Source organism: Salminus brasiliensis, chromosome 22 (assembly GCF_030463535.1).
Source record: "Salminus brasiliensis chromosome 22, fSalBra1.hap2, whole genome shotgun sequence".
In the NCBI taxonomy this organism is placed as follows: Eukaryota; Metazoa; Chordata; class Actinopteri; order Characiformes; family Bryconidae; genus Salminus; species Salminus brasiliensis.
This window is the reverse complement of record NC_132899.1, coordinates 10,440,531-10,460,608: the sequence shown is the minus strand read 5'-3', so window position 1 is coordinate 10,460,608 and position 20,078 is coordinate 10,440,531. Positions and strand designations below refer to the sequence as shown.

The 20,078-nt window shown below is 44.2% G+C and overlaps 1 protein-coding gene across 5 annotated transcripts in view; it reads right to left on the bottom strand.

The window, feature by feature from the left end:
- Positions 1-20,078, bottom strand: part of thrab (thyroid hormone receptor alpha b) — a 179,486-nt gene that overhangs the window by 5,959 nt on the left and 153,449 nt on the right. For 4 of the 5 annotated variants that reach the window (XM_072667335.1, XM_072667334.1, XM_072667336.1 and 1 more), the window contains one exon: positions 9,291-19,837. In XM_072667335.1, coding sequence (XP_072523436.1) covers positions 19,587-19,837 — 251 coding nt within the window. In that variant the 3' untranslated portion in view covers positions 9,291-19,586. Of the gene's footprint in view, positions 1-9,290; positions 19,838-20,078 lie in introns of those variants that run through there. The other variant, XR_011978210.1, reaches the window with a different exon arrangement.

The following is a 20,078-nucleotide window of genomic DNA, read 5'->3' as shown; positions in this document are numbered from 1 at the left end:
AAAACTGAAATTAAATATGCTCATCCTTGTCTTATTTATGAGATATTACACAATACTGCCTCTACTCAACTTAAGACATTTATTATGCAAAGAACAAGTGCTTAGGTTACCAGAGGTACCATCAGAGGAGACTGCCATGTTCCTGTTTGAAGGAGTGATTTTAATCCCTCAGCATTTTCTGTAACAGCATCTAAAGAATGGAATTTACTGCCAGTCCATCTGAGAGGAATCAGTCTGTATAGTCCTTTTTCGCATTAGCTGATCAGTCCTGGCTTGTTAACAGTTAAATATGTGATAACCAGAGTATGAATTGTCCACTCACCCTCTCTGCTGCTTTCTGTGGGCATTTTGTTGCTTGTTTGTATTAGTTGGGACATTTGTCTCTGTTAATATTGTCTGTATTGTCTATATTACTGATGCAACTGTATCACTGGCCAAGGACTACAGATGAAAATCAGCCTTTAGGACTAACTCTGGCTCATTTACAGTAATTTCTCTGTTTATTAATGAACTGTGAAATAAATGAATAAATCAAATGGGAGAGGTCTGCTTGTAGGATTGCTAGAAAAGCAAATCGAACCCCTGTTTGATTCCTTCAGCAACATCTGCACAAATATAAGCTTCCTGTGTTCTCAGTTTTCTCAGAAGCATATAGGACACAAGTCCTGTGGATTGATCCAGTTAAAACAGGCAGTAAGTGAAGGAAAGTTTGGAGAAGAAAGGAGCAGAATTTCATTAGAAGAAGACTCTACCTACTGAAGAGATTGAGGTCATTTGAGGACTTTCTTCGACACAGTGGTGGCATCTGCCATCTTTTCTGGAGTGGTCTGCTGGGGCAGTAGCATCTCAACAGCAGACAAGCAGAGACTGAACAAACTTAGAAAGAGGGCCGGCTCTGTTCTGGGAAGCCTCTTAGACCCAGTGCAGGTGGTGGGAGACAGGGGGATGATAGCCAAGCTGGCATCCATGCTGGAGCTCCTTTAGTGACAGGCTGCTTCACCCCAAGCGTGTGAAAGAGTTGTACCGCAGGTCCTTCCTGCTGCCGTCAGACTCTACAACCAGCAGCGCTCACAGTGGACCACATACACACACAAGAAGAAAACACACTTACAGAAATTTACTGGAAGGAGTTCCTTCCATGTAACATCACAACAATTTTATCCACAGTGGCTAACCTCAAAAAATGATGCAAGCTGAGGGTTTTGCCATGGCCCTCACAGTCCCCCAAGCTAAACATCAACAAACATCTGTGGCTAGACCTTGGATCGGAGCAGTGCGGGCAAGTCACCCAAGACTCTCACAGAACTAGAAGCCTTTTGCAAGGAAAAGTGGTGAAATCCCCCAAACAAAAATCTAAACATTTTAGTTGCTACAAATAAAGTGTGTGCAAGCTGTGATTGTTGGCAACATGTCTAAAACAGACCATCTCAACATCCTCATCCACAGATCTGCTGCTGACACCAGTCTGGAACTGGAGTTTAACTGGATTACGGTGAGATTAGGGGTTAAGGTTAGGATTAGGATTTGGGTTGAGGTTAAGGTTAGAGCCCAGATGAGGGCTAGGATTAGTCTTTGGGCTGAGGTTGAGGTTAAGGTTAGAGCCCGGATGAGGGGTTAGGATTAGGTTTTGGGTTGAGTTAAAGGCTAGGATTAAAGATAGGATTAGGGCTTGGATTAGGTTTTGGGTTGAGATTAAGGTTAGGGATAGGGCCAGGGTTAGGTTTTGAGTTGAGATTAAGGTTAGGGATTGGGCCAGGGTTAGGTTTTGAGTTGAGATTAAGGTTAGGGATTGGGCCAGGGTTAGGCTTTGAGTTGAGATTAAGGTTAGGGATTGGGCCAGGGTTAGATTTTGGGTTAAGATTAAGGTTAGGGTTAGGACCAGAGTTAGGTTTTGGGTTGAGATTAAGGTTAGGGATAGGGCCAGGGTTAGGTTTTGGGTTGGGATTAAAGTTAGGAATAGTACCAGGGTTAGGTTGTGGGTTGAGATTAAGATTAGGGTTAGGGATAGGGTTAGATTTTGCACTGAGTTTAAGGTTACAGCCCGGTTGAGGGTTAGGATTAGGTTTTGGGCAAAGGTAAGGATTAGGACCCAGGTAAGGCTTAGGGTCTTGGATATGGCAAGTTTAGGATTTGTCTAATTGATGTAAAATATTAAGTCTACTTGATGCAGCATAGCAACTGTAAATCTATTGAATGTCAGTAATGTATCAACAGACCATCTTCAAGATATTTGCATATTTGTGTATTCAGAGGCTTCACTGCTGCTACTGTTGATGCGTTACTGATACTCTATAAAGCATTTATTAATCATGTAAGGATCATCAAATGACCACTCCAAAATGGTAGAAATGATTCCATAGAAGCATTCAGTGAATTGTTCTTTAAAGAATTGTAAATGTCTTTTTAGCATTTAGTAAAAAATAAAGGTTCTAATAAAGGTTCTAAAGGCTTTTCTCAGGTCCACTCATCTAATCCAAGACACCTTTATTTTTAAGAGTGTGTGACTCCCCTCCTGCTTATAATGAAACAGCCTTTCATCAAACCACTAGATGGGGCTCAAGTTGCACAGTCCATGAGTGTACCATGAGTGTACAGTTCATGTACCTCCGAAACTCTGTACAAACGTGTGCAGAGGAAAAATCTGCAAAGGCTTTCACAACTGAGTAGGCTTTCACACTCAGTATAGAAATGCCAACATTAGAAAAGTAACTGTTTGCATGGCAGCGTATTGCAGCCTCCGGGGCGCCTGGGATTTGTGTGTGATGTCCAGTAACTTTCCTTTAACACACAGAAGTACAGCTGACCATAAATATTTCTAAATTGGCATAGTTTTCTGAGCTAGCAGGCCTGCTGCTACAGGTTAGGCAACAGTACTCGCTTAACAGTACTTAACTACTTTTCAAGCTCCGAGCCATCACTACTTTCTACATAGCCAACCAAAGCTGTTCTATTCCCATGACCGTTTAGACGGCTTTGCATTGAGTGTACATGTAGGGCCTTTCTCAACCTAACGACAGCCACCATAAGCGGATTAGAGACTGAGCTTTAGCACCGTGGCTGCAGGGAAAGGGGCAGTCTGTAGCTCGCTCCCTCTCTCTCCTAGTCATTCTCTCTCTCTCTGCATTATGTAAGAGCACAGAGGCAGAGGATGCAGGCGTGATATAACAGGAGCAGAGAGTATATCCTGCCCGTCCCTGTATAACCCTCTATTCTTGCCACCCGGCCCTAGATCCACCCTGCCCTCCTGCAGTCTCTCTGCCCTCATATTCTCACTCCCCTTTAGGCCCCTCCAGGCTCCCCCAGGCCTAAGCTCTGGTCTCTAAAGCATACTGATCTCTCTCAGCAGAGGGCAACAGAGGGAACACGTGCCCCATACTGGGTCTCCTCGTGGTCAGCACCCCTCACAGCTGCAAAACTGTGACAGCAGACCTCTGAGCACTGGTGTCCCCTCTTTTTTTGTCTGAACCACAATTTCTCTCTCTCTCTCTCTCTCTTCTCTCTGGACAGTCTGACTGAAAGCTGCCCCCCGTTCCCCTGTAGTGGGCCTTCATGGCCTCCTTTTATTTCTCCCACATGGCATAAAAGTTCTGAGCTCTCTGAAGTCTCTGATCCTCTGTAGCCTCCAGCCCTGCCCCTGTAACTACCCATGTTCCAGTACAGGCTCAGTCAGTACACTCTGCTACACACTGCTCTCTGCCTGCATGTCCTCGCCTGACCCATGCAAGTGGAGCCAAGGACTCGCGGATTGGAGGGGAAGGCTCTTACGTAAGGGGCTTTTCATGTACGCAGTTCTAAATGAGTGAGTGTGTGTGTGTCTGTGTGTGTGTGAGTGAGTGAGCAAGCTAGAGAGAGAGGGGACTGCTGTCAGAATCAATTCTTTTCTGATTGTTTGCAAGCAAGCGGAGAGGGGAGTCACTGCACTCAAAAAAGCCTGCATTCTCCCCATTCATTCGTCCAGTAGAGTAGCGTACTCGTACTGTATAGAGCCAGTGAGCATTATTCATATATCTCTGCTGTTCAATGACTATACCACATATTCAAGGGAACCATATAACATATAAAATCTAATGTTGCTGATAATCAATGCAGGTCAGTGGACAGCTACTGGGCTGCCACCCTACCCCAAGCATTGAAGGTCTTTATACTAACAGTTGGTAAAGGCTTCTTTAAATAAAATGCAGCCATAATTTTCTCCAAATATAGATTTGGGAAGTGTGACCAGAGCCCAATTGTAACTCCATCAGTCCACAGCAGGTTGTTCCAGGTAAGGTTTTCCTTTTGGCTTCCTTTTCATCCATTCAGATCATGTTTGTGCCAGCAATGCTGCACAGTAGAACAGTGTATCAACTCTACTGTGTTACCTACACCTTTCTCCATGTCCTTTACTCCCTTCTGAGGAAAATAAAAACAGCCTGGCCAGCTCAAGCTCTTGACCAGCATAGGGTATGTTTTCCTTTCTGTTTATTTTGAAATTTGTCACATACATAGTTATACACAGTACAACTAGCAGTGAAATGCTTCAATAACTGTCCGCTCACATGAAACAACAGGATAGAAAAGAAGCTAGAATATAGAAAATAAGATGAGCAAAGAAGATACCGCTTAAACTCAAATAAAATAACCTAGATGAAGTAAATTATAAAATATTTACAGAGATATAACACAAATATATATTCATAAAAGAGCAATATGAGGTTAAGCTGGTCAATAGGCATGATATGAACCTGAACAAGCAGTTGTAGACCAGCATGACCAAAATCCAATCCAACATACACTAGCTGGTCAAGAGCTGGTTAACTAGCTGGCATTCCAGCATAGAGTATGTCATCATACTCTATGCTGACCAGATTTCCAACCACCTTGACCATTAAAGACCAGCTTAGACCATCTAAAAAAACAGCTGGAAATAACTTGAGCTGGGTTTTTCAGCAGGGTTGTTATATGGGGATTTCTGGACAGCATCCATGAAGTTCTAGCTAAGGGTTTTTCTGGTCTTCCAGATCCTACAGTGACTACCCCAGTTCCACCTAACTGGCATGTCTTAATGACATTTCGGACAGTAAAACCTGCGAGCTGGAGGCCATTTGATGCATTTCCTAATAGTCTTCCCTTGCAGGCATCAGTGAGCTTTACGATTTTTGACTTCCAATTTAATCAAGGCCAAACAAATTCTCTTGAAAACATTTGCTTGTGAGAAAATTATTAACAATTAAGAAGTAATTGTGCATTAACAATGGCAAATTCCATTACAGATTTACATTTTGTTTCTTTGTGGATTTTTTTCCCCTGACCCACCTGTCCATAACCCCCCCATAACATTAATTTCATTTAATAAAAAAGATAATTGGACTCATTTTAATGTAGAAATCACTAAGAGTTCCCTTCTTTTACATATCCAGGAAGAATTTTTTAGGAACCAGTTTCAGGATATTAAGCTTGGTGTTATTTAGTGTCCTCCAGTCCAGTCCAGCAACATTTATTTAATTCAGATGAACATTCATTTAGTCCTTCAGAAAAAGAAAAAACTCCTAATCCTTTTTACTTCACTAAACAGCACCAGGGGATGGTGTGGTACCTGCTCACTGAATAGTGGGGGAGTGTGTGGGCAGAAGCAACCAGCAACCGCACAGCTGCTTGTGATGCTTGCCTGCTCACGAGTGCTACAATATCCTGCTGAATACAGGGACACGCGGCAAATTAGAAAGAGATCATGTAAGGAGAGAGCGTAGTCAAGGGCAGGGGAGCGGGAGAGAGAGAGAGAGAGAGAGCGTGAGGTGGGGAAGACGCAAGCAGTGTCAGGAAAGGAGGGGTATGGAGGCAGGACTAGCATGCTGCGTTCTGATTGGCTGGCTGGAAAGCTGCCTTTATGAGCTCATGATCTACACAACAGCTTTAGCCCACATGGGGAATCAAGCTGACCGCTACGCTGCCAGAGTACAGTCAGTCAGCACACTCTCTGTAGTGACCACTGATACGGTCATTAGGGTTGAAGAAGCACCATTCCAAACGCAATGGAAGGGATCAGTTCAGGAAGAAGACAGGATAGCAACGATATAACAGACGGACACACATTTCTATTTCTTCCCAGATATGCATTCATCAAATTACAGTGAAGTGATGCATTTCATTTGCTTGAATTTCCTTCAGATGCTCACATACACCAATTCATCAAAAATATATACAACAATCCACCATAACATTAGGACCAGGTGAAAAGGGAAAAACATTGATTATCTTCATCTACATACATCATCTGTCAAGGGGTGGATGTCTGAGGCAACATGTGACTAGTCCACTCTTGAAGGTGATAAAAGCAGGTAAAATGGTCAAGCATAAGAATCTGAGCCACTTTGATAAGAACCAAACTGTGATGGCTAGACGTCTGGATCAGGCAGGTCTTGTGGGGTTTTTCTGGTATGCAGTGGTCAGTACCTACCAAAACTGGTCCAAGAAGGAAGAAATGGTGAATTGGGAACAGGATCATTACTCAATATTAAGCAATGCTAATATTAGACAGGTACTAAAGTTATGGCTGATCGGTTTCATTTCCACATGAATATAATGAAACTTTGTCAAAATTGTGTAACTTGACAGACAACGTTGGTGTTAAGGTACACTTGATGTGCCACCCCAAAAAAACATGCTGATTAGTGCCATATGGATACATGTGAAGAACCTTTTAACCTCCTGAACTTCACAGAACCATTAACGGATCCAGGCCTGCATTCTCCACTACAATGTGAGAATAACTAAGGCCGTTTTTTGGGTGTAGTTACTGACTGTAGAATGTACTGTCAAATAAAACGTACGTCTTTATGAGGCTACAAGAAAGTTAAGGATAATACAGATTTAAAAACCTTCTCATAATTAAAAGGTTTCCCACCATTATAAGGAACCTTCCCAGAACCGTTAAGGTACAGTCAGGTCCATAAGTATTTTAGACAGTGGCAATTTTTCCTCAGTACACCAGCTAATGGGTTTGGAATGAAGCCATCAAGATGTGGCTGAACTTAATACTTAATTCTAGGTGTTTCACTAAAATACTGCATTAACAAGTTAGGAATCAACATAGTACCTCCATTTTCACAGGTTCAAAAGTAATTAGACAATTATCTGATAAGCAGTGAAACATTAACCGTAACACACATAATGTTAAAACTATTCTCTTGTTATTTGACAAATTGACAAATTAAACATAAAAAGTCAGGAGTTCATCTGATCAAGTCAGGAGTTCAATTTGCATTTGCTAGATGTCCATGGGAGCTCCCTCCAGTGCCCCAAGGAGGTGTTAATGCAATGAAGGAGGTCATGATTGAGCTTAAAAAGAAGGAATGCACTGGCAAGCTCAGCAACAGAAAAAGGCCTGGAAGTCTACAGTGTTATGTTAATATGAATGTGAATGAGCTTGTTTCCCAATGCAATCCACTGCTAACACTCAAGAACAGAAGGCTAGGTTTGACTGATAGAAACTGTCTAAAAAGATCGCCTGGACCTGAAACAAGATTATTTGGACACATAAAACCAAGATGTTTAGCACTGAGAAGGAAAAGAAGCGTTCTTCCTCTTTTGATGATGTGGTACGCAATATGTCATCTGTCAAACATGGTGGAGGCACTGTTCTGGCATGGGCATGTATGATAGGATGAAAAACTGATAGGATGGCACCTCATAGTAGAGATGGATAATGACCCAAAACATATTGTGAAAGAAACCCAAGAGCCTCTGAGGGTAAAGAAATTGAATGTTCTAAACGACAGTTAACGTCCAAACCAACAGACCAGCTTTTCACTTTACCGAACACTTCACAGACAAAGCTGAAGCAGAAAGGCCCACAAGCAGCAGCTGAATATTTCTAAATTTTGGACTGGCAAAGAATCTCAGCAGAAGAAAGCTAGCTTTTGGTGGTTTTTACTGACTATAAATGGATCCAAGTAAAAAATGATATATATATATATATATATACACTATAACTACTTCTGAGCCTAAAAAGGGCTGCCAATTCCAAAATGATTAGTTAGCAATATTTCTGTTAAAGCCCTTGAATTCTGCACCTTAGTAGCATCTTGACTGGTTTCCTTCAAATGTACTGAGGTCAGATACAGAGGCAAAATGACAAGCAAATGTGTCTCTGTACTTTTGGACCTGACTGTATGTGGAGGCACTAAAACTTCCAACAGGATCTTTACCCTCACATCAGCTTTACTTTAAAGAACTGTGCACTGAACATTTCTTAAGGGACTGAAACGTTTCATATCAACTCGAATATCATATTCCCCATTTGAATTCTGATCTATGATCAATTCCACCATCCCAGTATAACCCGAACAGTAACAAAACATGCCCACGACTCTGAAAGTTCATGATCTCTATCAGCAGAGGGCAACATTCAGTCAGAGCGTGACCAGCTTCACCCTCACTTGGCTGACCTTCCGTTCTCCTTCAGCAATTCAATATAATCCAATTTGTGCTCGTTTGTTATATCGCTCTTGTTAATTTAGGGCCGAGTGTAAAGATTTTTACAGCCTCTTCAGCTCAGATTAAGAGATGCCGCCAGGGCTCCAAGAGCACTTGAACATGTGCTAGGCAGAACAAACTTCTCTGCACTGGAACTGACCCCCCCCCCATTAAAAAGAAGTCTTTAATGACTTTAGCAAATCAAACTGCAGGAGTTACACGTGGTGATCAGACAAGCGTCATAAAAAATGTACAGTTGTAAAATGCACTGGAGAGCAGCTCCCACAAGAAAGACAGTCCCAGCGTGAGAAAGGGTAAGTGGAGACAGGTTGGACGAGTGGATATATAATATACACATTATATAATGTAGAATATAATAAATCCATAGCGCAAAGCACGGAGTGTGGAAATGTGGAGACTCAGGCCCAGGAGCTGTGGACTGTCTGGGTTGGACGTGCTGGCTCCATGACAACGATGACCACAAGCGCCTTTTCTTCTGCCAAAGGCCTGTATGGTGGGCAAACTGGAGTTTCTCCTTCAACACTGGGGTTTATCTCATACTTTTCCGTCAGCTTGGCACGGTGTGTGTTGGCAGAGGGTGGATGGAATCATTAATAAGTGGGTTATGAATATTAGAGCTTAGTGTAGATACTTGGTGAAATGGCCAACATCCTGACCAAGTACCACAACAACCCAATCCTAAACCCCAAGCAAAGTCCAGCAAACTCAAAAAAACCAAACCAAAACAAACAAACAAACAAACAAACAAACAAAAAACAACGTAAATGCAGAGGGGGGAGCGGAGGCGTCAATAACAGACCAGAGAGTCCGGGATGTAAATTTAGTCACATATTTATTACATAAATATATAGTAAAATAGACCAGCGACAATTACCATAAAAATATCTTCCTTTAAAATCCTGACCATAAACAAAGAATTGGAAAATCACACACTGACATTTACAAACACGCTGATTGTCTGGACCTGTCGTAAGCAGCCCACCACAAAAACCTGACATCACACCACCCACTGGACTCTTATTGGAGGAAAGGGTGGATGTAGAGGTGGGAAGGGAGGGGTGGTGGTAGTCAGGGTGATGGAGGTGGGTGGAGTGGGTGGTGTGAGAGGAGATCACAGTAAATATTCGGAGGTGTTGTGTGTGTGTGTGTGTGTACATTTTTTGAGACTGTATGTGTGTGTGTGTGTGTGTGTGTGAGTGTGTGCATTTGTGTATGCTTTGCCCAGAGCTTGCATATAGCCGTCCTAGTGTGTTCCTATGTCCTTTCTGTAGGCCTGCGCTTAGTGGGAATTCTAATTCCTGGACTGCTCTCCAGGACACTGGGACATAAATACGTTCATTCGCTGCGGCTGCTTCTCACCCTCGTTCGTCCTGGTGAGGACCACCAGAGCTTTTAGTGTACTAGACTCCTTCAGAGCGAGCGACCTACACTCCATCATGATTGCTTGATGCTGCAACTCTGCAAGCTTGCATTTGGCCGTCGCTGCAGCTTAGCGTCATCACGTCGTAATTTCTGCTCAGATGCTTCGTTTGTTGGCTACATCTATGGCCAGTTATTTAATGGTGTCCTAGGAGAGTCTACTACAGCCCTCAAAGATCTGCATTCAATCCTTTGTGGTTTTATAGGGATTTCTACTGGCTGCTATTAGAGATGCCGCATCCTCCTAGAACACGAACGCTCTCCCACCACTTCCAACTAATCACCTGTGAGCTGACTCCTGACCTGAGCTTGTAATTGGTAAGGACCCCTGAATGACTGTGAAGAACACGCCTTGATTTTTTTCCAGCCGCCTCAGCGATCACAGTGAAGCTAGTAACTTGGACCGAGGAGTGAGGACAAAAAACAACAACAAAGAAAACAAAGAAAATAAAAAGAAAGAGTAAGAATTCAAAAACGTCCGAACAGTAGTAGTAGGCTAGTATTAGTTGAAGTAGTAATGGTAGTTACAGTGTTTGCCATAGGTTTCGCTTGTTCACTGCTGGTTGTTGGTAGTTTGGAATCACTTTTGGAATCAGAACCACAAAACTCGCTGTGTGAACACTGTCCCCGAAAGGAGAAAAACAAAGAAAGGACAATAACAGAGGAGACCTGCATGAAAACACCACGTAACAAGAAACCAACAGGGAGAGAAAACAGAGACTCAGAGATACAGACAGGAAGAGCTGCTCGAGTTTGATTTTGTGTCTTTTCTAGTGCGTTCTCCAAGGCTCTTGGAGAGCACATGGGAGCTCTGCTATGCGAACCCGGACCCCGAAGAGTAGTAACTTCAGAGGGAGTGGTCAAACGTTAGAGAGAAAGAGAGAGAGAGAGCAAAAGAAAAATCAGAGGGAGGATTTTAGGATTTTAGACAAAAACCCTTCAGGTTGCACCTGAACTGAGGAATTTGGCAGCATTTCAAAAAGCCAATTATCCGCAATCCCCATCTATTGATTGAATTATTTCATTCACTGCCCCGCCCCCTGACACCCCTTCTGGCTGTTGGCCAAATCTCACACTGTGACTAAAGCTTTCCATGCAGGGAAAATCTATGCAGCTTCAGAGCGAGTCAGCATGCTAGGAAGGAACATGTCCATGAGGTGCTGGAGAAAAGCCTAGACAATAATGCATCAATCTGAGGAGCACAGAAGGAGGTGTTTGGTGGGGATTTTGGGGGAGGGAAGGTGGAGAGGGAAGAGGGGTTAGCACCTTCCGAGGCCTTAAAGATCAAACCTGAGCAAGCCCAAATCCACAGCACACAGTTTCAAACCTGACAAACATTGCATAAGTGTTTATAGCTATAGCTTTACGTGATTTACACACTACTACGCAAACCACACAGAACCCCCCCTCCCCTCCCCCCTCGTGGCCTTCTAAAACTACTCTCCTGCATAATAATCTAATAATCTCTCAACCATGGCTAAATACATTTGCTCACATTTGCATCAGCATTTGCATACATTCCTTGCTGTCTAGGCAAATCCTGCTCTCCTCCGGTTTGATAGCGAAGTGGAAAATATCAAAAAGTAAAGACACCACTGTAACATAGTCGAAGCACAAAAACGCCAACCCATCTCATCTGGCTAAAGGGCTAAACTCTAAAACACTTCTGATCCACTAGGCCACCAACCCTGCGGCCTAATTTTGGCCATCATTCAGTCGTGTCACTGTGCGCGATCAGCCAGCGTCCACGCTTAAAAAGCACATCACCAAGTAAAGCTCCCGACACAGTGTGCTCTTTATCGGCTGGTCTTTATTGCCATAATGAAGAGGAGGGGTGATTAGCACTACGAAAAGTGTCCTCCATCTTTTGGACACAAATACCAGTGGTGTACAAACTAACTTCTCTAAATACTGCATTACTAGGCTCGCTAGAGTTCTGGCTGAACTCCGAGTGCAAGCAACAGGCCTTTGGTGCTCCAACTTTTCAAAAATGCTTTTGGTACCATTGCATAAACGTGCATATGAAGCATCGATACATGTCACAGTGCAACGCCAGATCGGAACTGCACCGGACACGATCAATAACAACTGCTGTATAGAAACCTATGAAAGAGAGAGAGAAAGAGCGAGCGAGACAGAGTGCAAGAGAGTGAAACGAGAAGAGACCTGAAATGTTTTCCATTAGCACATGGAAAATCATTAGCGCTTCTCTTAAAAGCCAGACCTCAGAGTCATTACTGGGACTTTAACTGCGACTGGCTCTTCTCTAGGACCATCTACTCCATGTCACTAGCTACATTCCTCCCCAGAGTGAGGTCTATTGCAAATCTCTGCTTTGTACAGCAATCTCTGGCCTCGAAAGGTGCTTGGGAAAGGAACAAGAGGATCTGTCAGCGAAGGGTCCTGCCAAACAACCAATGGGAACACAGAAACCACCACCACAATCACACATGCCCGCACACACAGACACATACACACACTGCACATGCACAAACGCACGACATACAAACCTGTAAAACAACACAAAGCTTTCAATACGTCAACAGAAGCATTGCTTTTTTTTAGCTCTATAAAAAAACAGCATTGGTTGGTGAACAGAGGAGCAGAACAATGATGGAAGGAAAAGCTTAATACAAGCTGATGGACTTTATACTGCAGGTGTGATAAAACCTTTACCATGATGGGTAGAGACAGGAACAATCTGCCAAAATATGCTAACACCCACTGTCTGGTTGGATTTCATATACAAATAGTAGTGAAGTGTGTGTCTTGGTATATGCATGTAGGTACATTTAAGAGCAGAAGTCATGGAACTGGTGTCCAACTGGTTCTAACTCATAGAGCAGGGACCCAAATGAGATTAAGGTGGGCCTTTGGAGCCCATATGGGATGTCTAACTGTGTCCCAGTAACAACACGTGTACAAACCCACTCAGAACCCACCGAGCCCACGTTCCACCCATTTGAGCCCCACATTTGCATGTTGGCTGGGCAGATTGTACTTTTCATAAGACCAGATCACATGTCAATGAAGTAGGCCCACTTAGAGGAGAGGTTGTGGGAGATAGGTAGGTAGCTAGGTAGACAGACAGATAGCTCATGACAAATGATGGAATAAGGAAAGATAAAGACACTGGACACAAACACAAAGCATAACCTCCACTCAGAGAGCAAAGAATGATGAGCTAACAAAATGGCAGTGGCTCGAGATTTTCATCATTTATTAAAAAAAAATGCTTGTTATACTTTTTTATTTTTGTTTTATACCTGAGAGAATCCTTCAATAGTTTTCTTTTTTTTGTTTTCCAGTCTCACTGATAACAGGTATGGAGTGGACATCATCTTGCTCTCCTTGCACACTCTCATGGATGGGTGCATTTCAGAAGCACACACTTGGGCACTGGGATACGTTCACGCTAATTCACCCCGACACACACAAACTCAAAAAAACACCCAAACTAAGTTTAACATTATGCTAGGATTTAGGGTCACATGACCAGGGTGGTAATTGTTAGTCATTTATTTGTAACCATATTGCACTCGCTGATTTGGTTAATTCAAGGTTCTCTCAATATCGTTGCTAAAGCTGAATAGAAAGGACAGGGAGATCTAGGCGGCCTCTGCGATCGATATTTTGAGCGTGACACTGAATTACATCAGTCTGCCTGTACTGTACGCAGGACTGCAACTGTGTCACATGTAGAGGAGCTTGGCTTTTTCTTTTTCCTCTATCTGGCTGTAAGCTGACTTCTAGTGGCACCGGCAGCTAACGAGCACTACACTCACAAGAGAGGCGCTGCTCATGGCCATTAAACACTTCACCTTAATTCTCGAGTCTCGAGTGCAGCCCCTTTCATTGCTTCAACTACATTCAGCCGTCCTCTGCTTTCGTACACACAGAATCCGGCTTGTGGCGTGCCTGTCTTTCATAAAGAGCGGCTTTGCAGTTTTGTTTGTTTTCTCGACATCTTGCTTTTTGCTTCTTCAATTTCACGCCTTGAAATTGCCGAAATTTGCACCCTCTACCCACCCACTCCTTTTTTCTGTTTTAGGTAGAACCGATCCACCAAAACATGAGAGCGCTGGTCACACAAACACACACACGCAAACACACATACACAGACACACACATTTACACACTGCCTTCTTAGCAGCCTCTTGACAATGGATGATGTGACGGAACCTTAAACTGAACCTTAACAGGCAGTTACTGTTATAAGAGGCGCCATAAGAGGGCTAAGCCAGTCTGCTGCTGCTGCTGCTGGAGGAGGAGGAGGAGGAGGTGGAGGCTTGCTGGGTTTAGAAAGGGGAGTGTTGGTACAGAGGCCTGTGGGCTCACTCAGACTGTGAGAAGAGCAGGGAGGGCATTTGCATAGACAATCTTGCTACAAAGTGTGTTTTTTCTTAAGGAGGACTAAACAATGATCTACACTTGCCAAATAATAATAATAAAAAAAGCAGAGGAACCAAAAGACATCGCTGAAAGCCAAAATAAACACTCCCCGAGCCTTGCCCTCCCTCCTGGCATGCCTGTGTGAGTGTGTGTGTGAGTGTGGACGCGTGGACCACAGGTTCTACAAGACTGGAGTTATGGATGGGTCTGAGGTTTTGGTTCGTTTGGTGCAATCTGATTGGCATTTGCGAGGCAAGCCTACAAGGCCTATGGGCAATCTGCCTTGCCTGACTTAATAAAGGGGTGGTGGTTGTTGGAGGATTTGGGGGTGGCTCTCCCACAAGAGGGCCCTTTTCCATCAATCCGTCTTTCTTTCCCCCACCCGCCATCTGTCCACACGAACAGGCATCATCCTAAACTAAGAAACGGTCCACAACAACTCTTTGCTTTGCATGAGGGTTGGAGGGCACGTACGTTCGCCATCACTTCATGAGGGACAGGAGGCACAGGGTCAGGCCGTTAACTTGGTGGGGCAATTCGATATTTTTCTTTTTTTTTTCTTGTGAAAAGGGTCGACATGCGTGTTCGCGAGTGCACACAAGCACACATACAGATGTATGAAGCGGTTACACAGCTACGTATGCAGTTTTACTTTACAAAGTGGTGGAAAACGCTTTGCCTTCTGGCCTCTCCACATCCAGTACGTGAGTGTTGCATATGGTTAGCATATACTGAATTAATCTTTCAATATCCTTTTCTCTCTTTTTTTGTATTTACAACCTTGTTATGGCCAAAATAAAACCCTAAACGAAAACAAAAAGTACAAAAAAGGAGAACACAAAAGCTGAACAAGTATTGCACCTTGCAGGCGGGCAATAGATTCTCAGTTTGTCGTTGTAACGTAATTTTTTTTTTTTTTTTTTGACAGCAAATGTCCACTCTGCTGGTGACCTGAAGTGAGGTTCTGGTTGCTGGGCTCGGTTCTAGCCCAGTCCTGTCAGCTACATTCAATACCATGAAGCACTCTCCACCATCAGAGACACACATAGCTCCCTCTCCAGGCTTCCAGCCACATCGGAACCCATCCTGCATGGAGCCGCCCACTCCAGTCGAGTCCGGGAGGACGCCCCCTGCTTCCCCCAGTGACGTTTCTAGGCTGGGAGCAGATTTAGCAGCCTTAGCTTAGCTTAAACCAATAGAGGCTCAGTTGGCTTTCAAACATGAAGAAAGGGGACTGTGTGTGTCTGTGATTACTACAGACACTCCTGTGCACCAAGCACTTTTGTTTTTTGTTGTTGTTGTTGTTTTTTTTTTACCTCAGAGTACATCTCTATACATGCATTTGATGCACTTGAACAAGTGCCTCGCAGACAAGCGCTCCTCCCAAGTTCATTTGAGTTTTGTGTTGTGTGAGGTATGAGTAGATTGTGTTTCAGTTTTTTTTTTACTTTTCTTTTTTTGTATTTTCAGTCTCTGTTGCATTATTTTCCTGTTTTCTTTCATAAAAAAGGAAACAAAAATATAAAAAAATGAAAATATTCCTGTTTTTTCGTTCATTGTAAATTCATCTGGATAAAAGGACGGACAATAGGACAGATATACAGACAAACAGAGCAGTTGGCTTATGGATACAAACTATTCGTGAGGTGAAAAAGAGGTGAAATTCTGCCTAAGTTACACTGCACGCATGGTCAAAAAGTGACTACGGCTGTTCTTTTCTCTTACACAGAGCAGGTAAGCGCCAAAAAACCAACCAACCAAACAAACAAACAAAAAAAAAAACACTGAGATAAAAAAACAAAAACAAACAAACAAAAAAACTCAATCTCCAAGCTTTTAACTTTGTTCTGGAGTCTTTCAAAGTCTCAAAGTTTTTTTTATAGTTTCGTGTTCTGGGTTTATAATTCGTTATATCTTCGTTATATCTTTTTTTCTAGTTCGTTTCTCTGAAATCAAATTAGACTCAGAAGGTAAAGCAGCATCGTAAACCCCTGCTCGTTACGCACACATACCCAGACATCAGAACCATCGACATCACTGTGACCAGCGGTGATTCGGCGCGTCACTCGTATTCCAAGCCTGAATTCCACGCGTGCGCGTCTACGGAACGCCATCTTCGGCTCCTGGCGAGGGTCTCTGTGTGGGTTTTGGTTTCTCTTGCTCTGAAGGCGAGGGGTTACAGGGGATCTCCACTGAAAGGGGCGGGGCCAAACCTGGACAATCGTCCATTCCAGAAGAGGGAAGAGGGCCTGCTCTCTCACTCATTCGCTCCTTTCTCAAAGTCACGACTCGCTGTTTCGAGAAATCGGGCATTCCTGCTTCACTTTCAGGGCAGGGGTCTAGAACTGCTCTCCGTGCTCTCGTCCGTCGCGCTGCAAACCGGGTTCACATTCACTAGGTGGTGCCGTCTGTGCACGGCCGCGGCCAGCCTTGTCTCACAAGGGAGAGGCCCCTTTCCATTTGGTGTTTGTCTCAACCACTGCAAAGGACTCCCAGAAGGGACACAAAAATGCATGTGTGTGTGTGTGTTAGAGTGTGTGTGATGTGTACTGATGCGTTGCTAGGTTTTTGAAGTAGAAAAGGGTCACGTCTTGCTTTAATACTGACTCTGAGAGCGTGCTGAAGAACACATGGAGGTGTGGCCTCTGTCTGACAGAGTGCTTGGGGGAGGAGGGAGGAGGGGGGTGTCCTCGGGATAAGGGCATGTCAGTTGAATGTGTATGCTCCTATTAGACTTGGTGGAAGGGAGGAAACAGTTATTTCTTAAGTGCAAAAACTACTTCTGCTGGGGGCTGGGCAGGGACACTGGCACCTCAATGGTGGTGCTGGTATGATTTTACTGAGGCCAACATTGCCAAAGGCCTACGAGGGCCTACTCAGGCTTACAGGGCCAAGTACACCTGCCCACCTCCATCTCCCTCTCTTTTTCTCCCCTCTTCCTCAAACAAATGTAGCTCAGCTTCCCCTCACTCTGCCTTGGACAGATATTCCCAAACTGCTGCTCGATATTCATGAGATCTGAATTTTTAAGGAAATCTAGGTCGTGTTGGATTTAGCCTGGCCACTCTGTGGGATCTTCATCTTCTCCCACTACAAAAACACTACAGTCCTCTTTGCTGCTGGTTTTCAGAGCCAACAGCAGTTGCTCTTTCGTGCGCACGCTGTCCATTCCCACCGGATTAGCTCCCGTTTTGAACGGAATGGAATGGGGTTTCAGATTTCAAAGTGACAATTGGTCCCACGATGAAATGAAACAAACAAAACGAAGAAAAAAACAACAAAAAAAGAAATCCCCCCCAAACAGAACTGTCCTCTCAGCCCAGAACGAAGGGACTCGAGTGAAAGCAGACAGATTAAGGATGAGGAAATGGTAGGCCCTCCTGTCTACAGTGGTATTCCAACAAGAGCGAGAGCTGAGGAAGGTGTGGTGTGCATCTGTGTGTATGTTTGGACAGCACTGAGGTGGGACCCGCCGTCTATACGTCTGTGTGTTTATCCTAGATGTTGCTATTGTTTTTTTTTTGTGTGTGTGTTCCTGCTCATAAATATGTCAGTATATGAGAGTATGTGTGTGTTTATGTGCAGGTAACGTGTTTGTGTGTGCGCATGTGTGGGAGGAGGAGGCTGTGCGGTAGCTGCTCTGTGTCCAGAGGTGAGGTAGAGCCTGTTAGCACAGAGGCAGTCTTGGAGCCACAGCCAGAGGTGTGCCCACATTGAGGTAAAAAAAAAAATAAAAAATAGAGAATAACAATAACAACAACAAAAACAGCCAGTCCGCCAGCCTGCTCTGCCTAAGCCCATCACTATATGTGTATATGTGTGTGTTTGTGTGTGTATGTGTGTGCATGTGTCACACCCAGGGCAGCAGTAGCAGAACACACAGGGACTGGACTGAACTCACAAAGCCCTGTGAGGGTGTTCAGGGCAACAGCACTACAGTGCTTACAGTAATGAGGCATTTGAGTTTTCTGAGGTGTGTTTAAGTGTGTAAGTGTGTGTGTGTGTGTATACTGGGCCTAGAAAGATCGTAATACTAAATCAGTGCTTTTCAGCTGGTCTGGATAAAAAAAGGAGACTTCCTATATTTCTCACTTTCTCTAGAGACCTGGGTTTGTGAGCCTGCATTTAGCTGTCCTCTCTCTCTCTCTCTGAGCCACCTCCTGAGTACTGCAGTGTCTTTCCTAGGAGCCAGAAGGGCTCAATTATCATTCAGATCAGGCCTGTGTGCTGGCACAGAAAACCCAGGCAATGACAAGGCAGAACCACACACTAAGAGACCAGGGTTGCAATGTGTGAGAGTGTGTGGCCTTGAATGTGTACTGAATGCAGACCAAGTACATTTAAAATGGTCTGCATAGGAAATAACTGTATATGTTTGTACATATATTTGTGTGTGTGTTTGAGGGAGGGCATATTTCCTAAACGCCCAAATCCTTTCGAGAAGCTTCATTTAAATATAGCACCTGATTTGGTTCAGAAATATCCTCCCGCTCTGCACACAGGCTCACTGTAATTAGTCTGAGTGTAATGAGGTCTGTTCAAGTCGCTCCAGATTAGCTCCAGACGAGCTTTGATGAACTCCAACATCATGCGACGGTAGCTAACATTGATCCGGTCATGTGACGAGAGAGTGTCTCAGAGAGAGACATTCACTGGGTGGTCTCTAGTGGTTCCAGGGTTATTAAACCACCGAACTCAGTTGACCACTGGTTTACAGAAGCCTGAGGTCACCATATAGCGGCAAGCCGCCCAAACAGAGACGCGCCTCAGCCAAGTGCTCTGCACTACAGAGCTGCTCTGAGAAGCTGGTGTGAGAGTAGTGCGCTGTGTGGGTTACGTTTGCTTAAGTGTTCTTACATGAGGTTAGAGTGTGTGTTTTTGTGTGTGTGTGTGTGTGTGTGTGTGTGTGTTGTGATGTTTTCATGTGTCCACAGCTGAGGTTCAGGTAGACCAGTCTAAGACAAAGCGCAGAGACAGAAGGGCCACCAGTTGACTGGCAGGGGGTGGGGGATCGAGGGTGAGGGTGGAGGAAGTGAGGACTAAGTATTCTGTAAAATAACAAACAAACCAACCAAAAAAAAGGCAGAATAAAAAACCCCAGAGATGAACCCCTTCCTGACCGGGACCCCCGCCTCTGCCTCTGCCATCACTGCTGCTGCTGCTGCTGGTGAGTTTGACGCATGGGGAGGAGGGGTGGGGGTGTGTTTGTTTGGGGGCAGAGAGGTGGTCGGGTGAAGAATCTTAAAAAAAAGCGCAGGTTCCTGCCGCTCTCTTTCTCTCACTGTCTTCCATCCCGGCACTCACACCTCCTGGTCCTCGAACACCTCGAGAAAAAGTGGAGGGAAGAGCTCAGTGGGACACTCCACCTTCATGTGCAGGAAGCGGCTGGCGTGGCAGGCTCCGATCATGCGCAGGTCTGTCACCTTCATCAGCAGCTTGGGCCAGAAGTGGGGAATGTTGTGCTTGCGATGGTTGATGTAGTGTTCAAACGCCAGCAGGTAGGTCTCCTGGCATTTCTCAATCTTCTCCACACACGTCAGGCCTGAGCGGTCTGGAGCACAAGCAGAACAGAAGGATAAGGGGTAGAAACTCATATTTCTGTGTTTATAAAATCAATGTGAAAAAATAAAACTTAAAAGTATTTCAGGTGAAAATCATGGGTTCATCCCAGTCAAAACAGCAGATTAACAGCAGAAGCATTAGATTAGTAACTAATCATTAGAACTATTGATAACCGACTACACTGGGACTTAACATCAGATCAGGAGTGTCTGATTTCTGCTGAAGAAAAT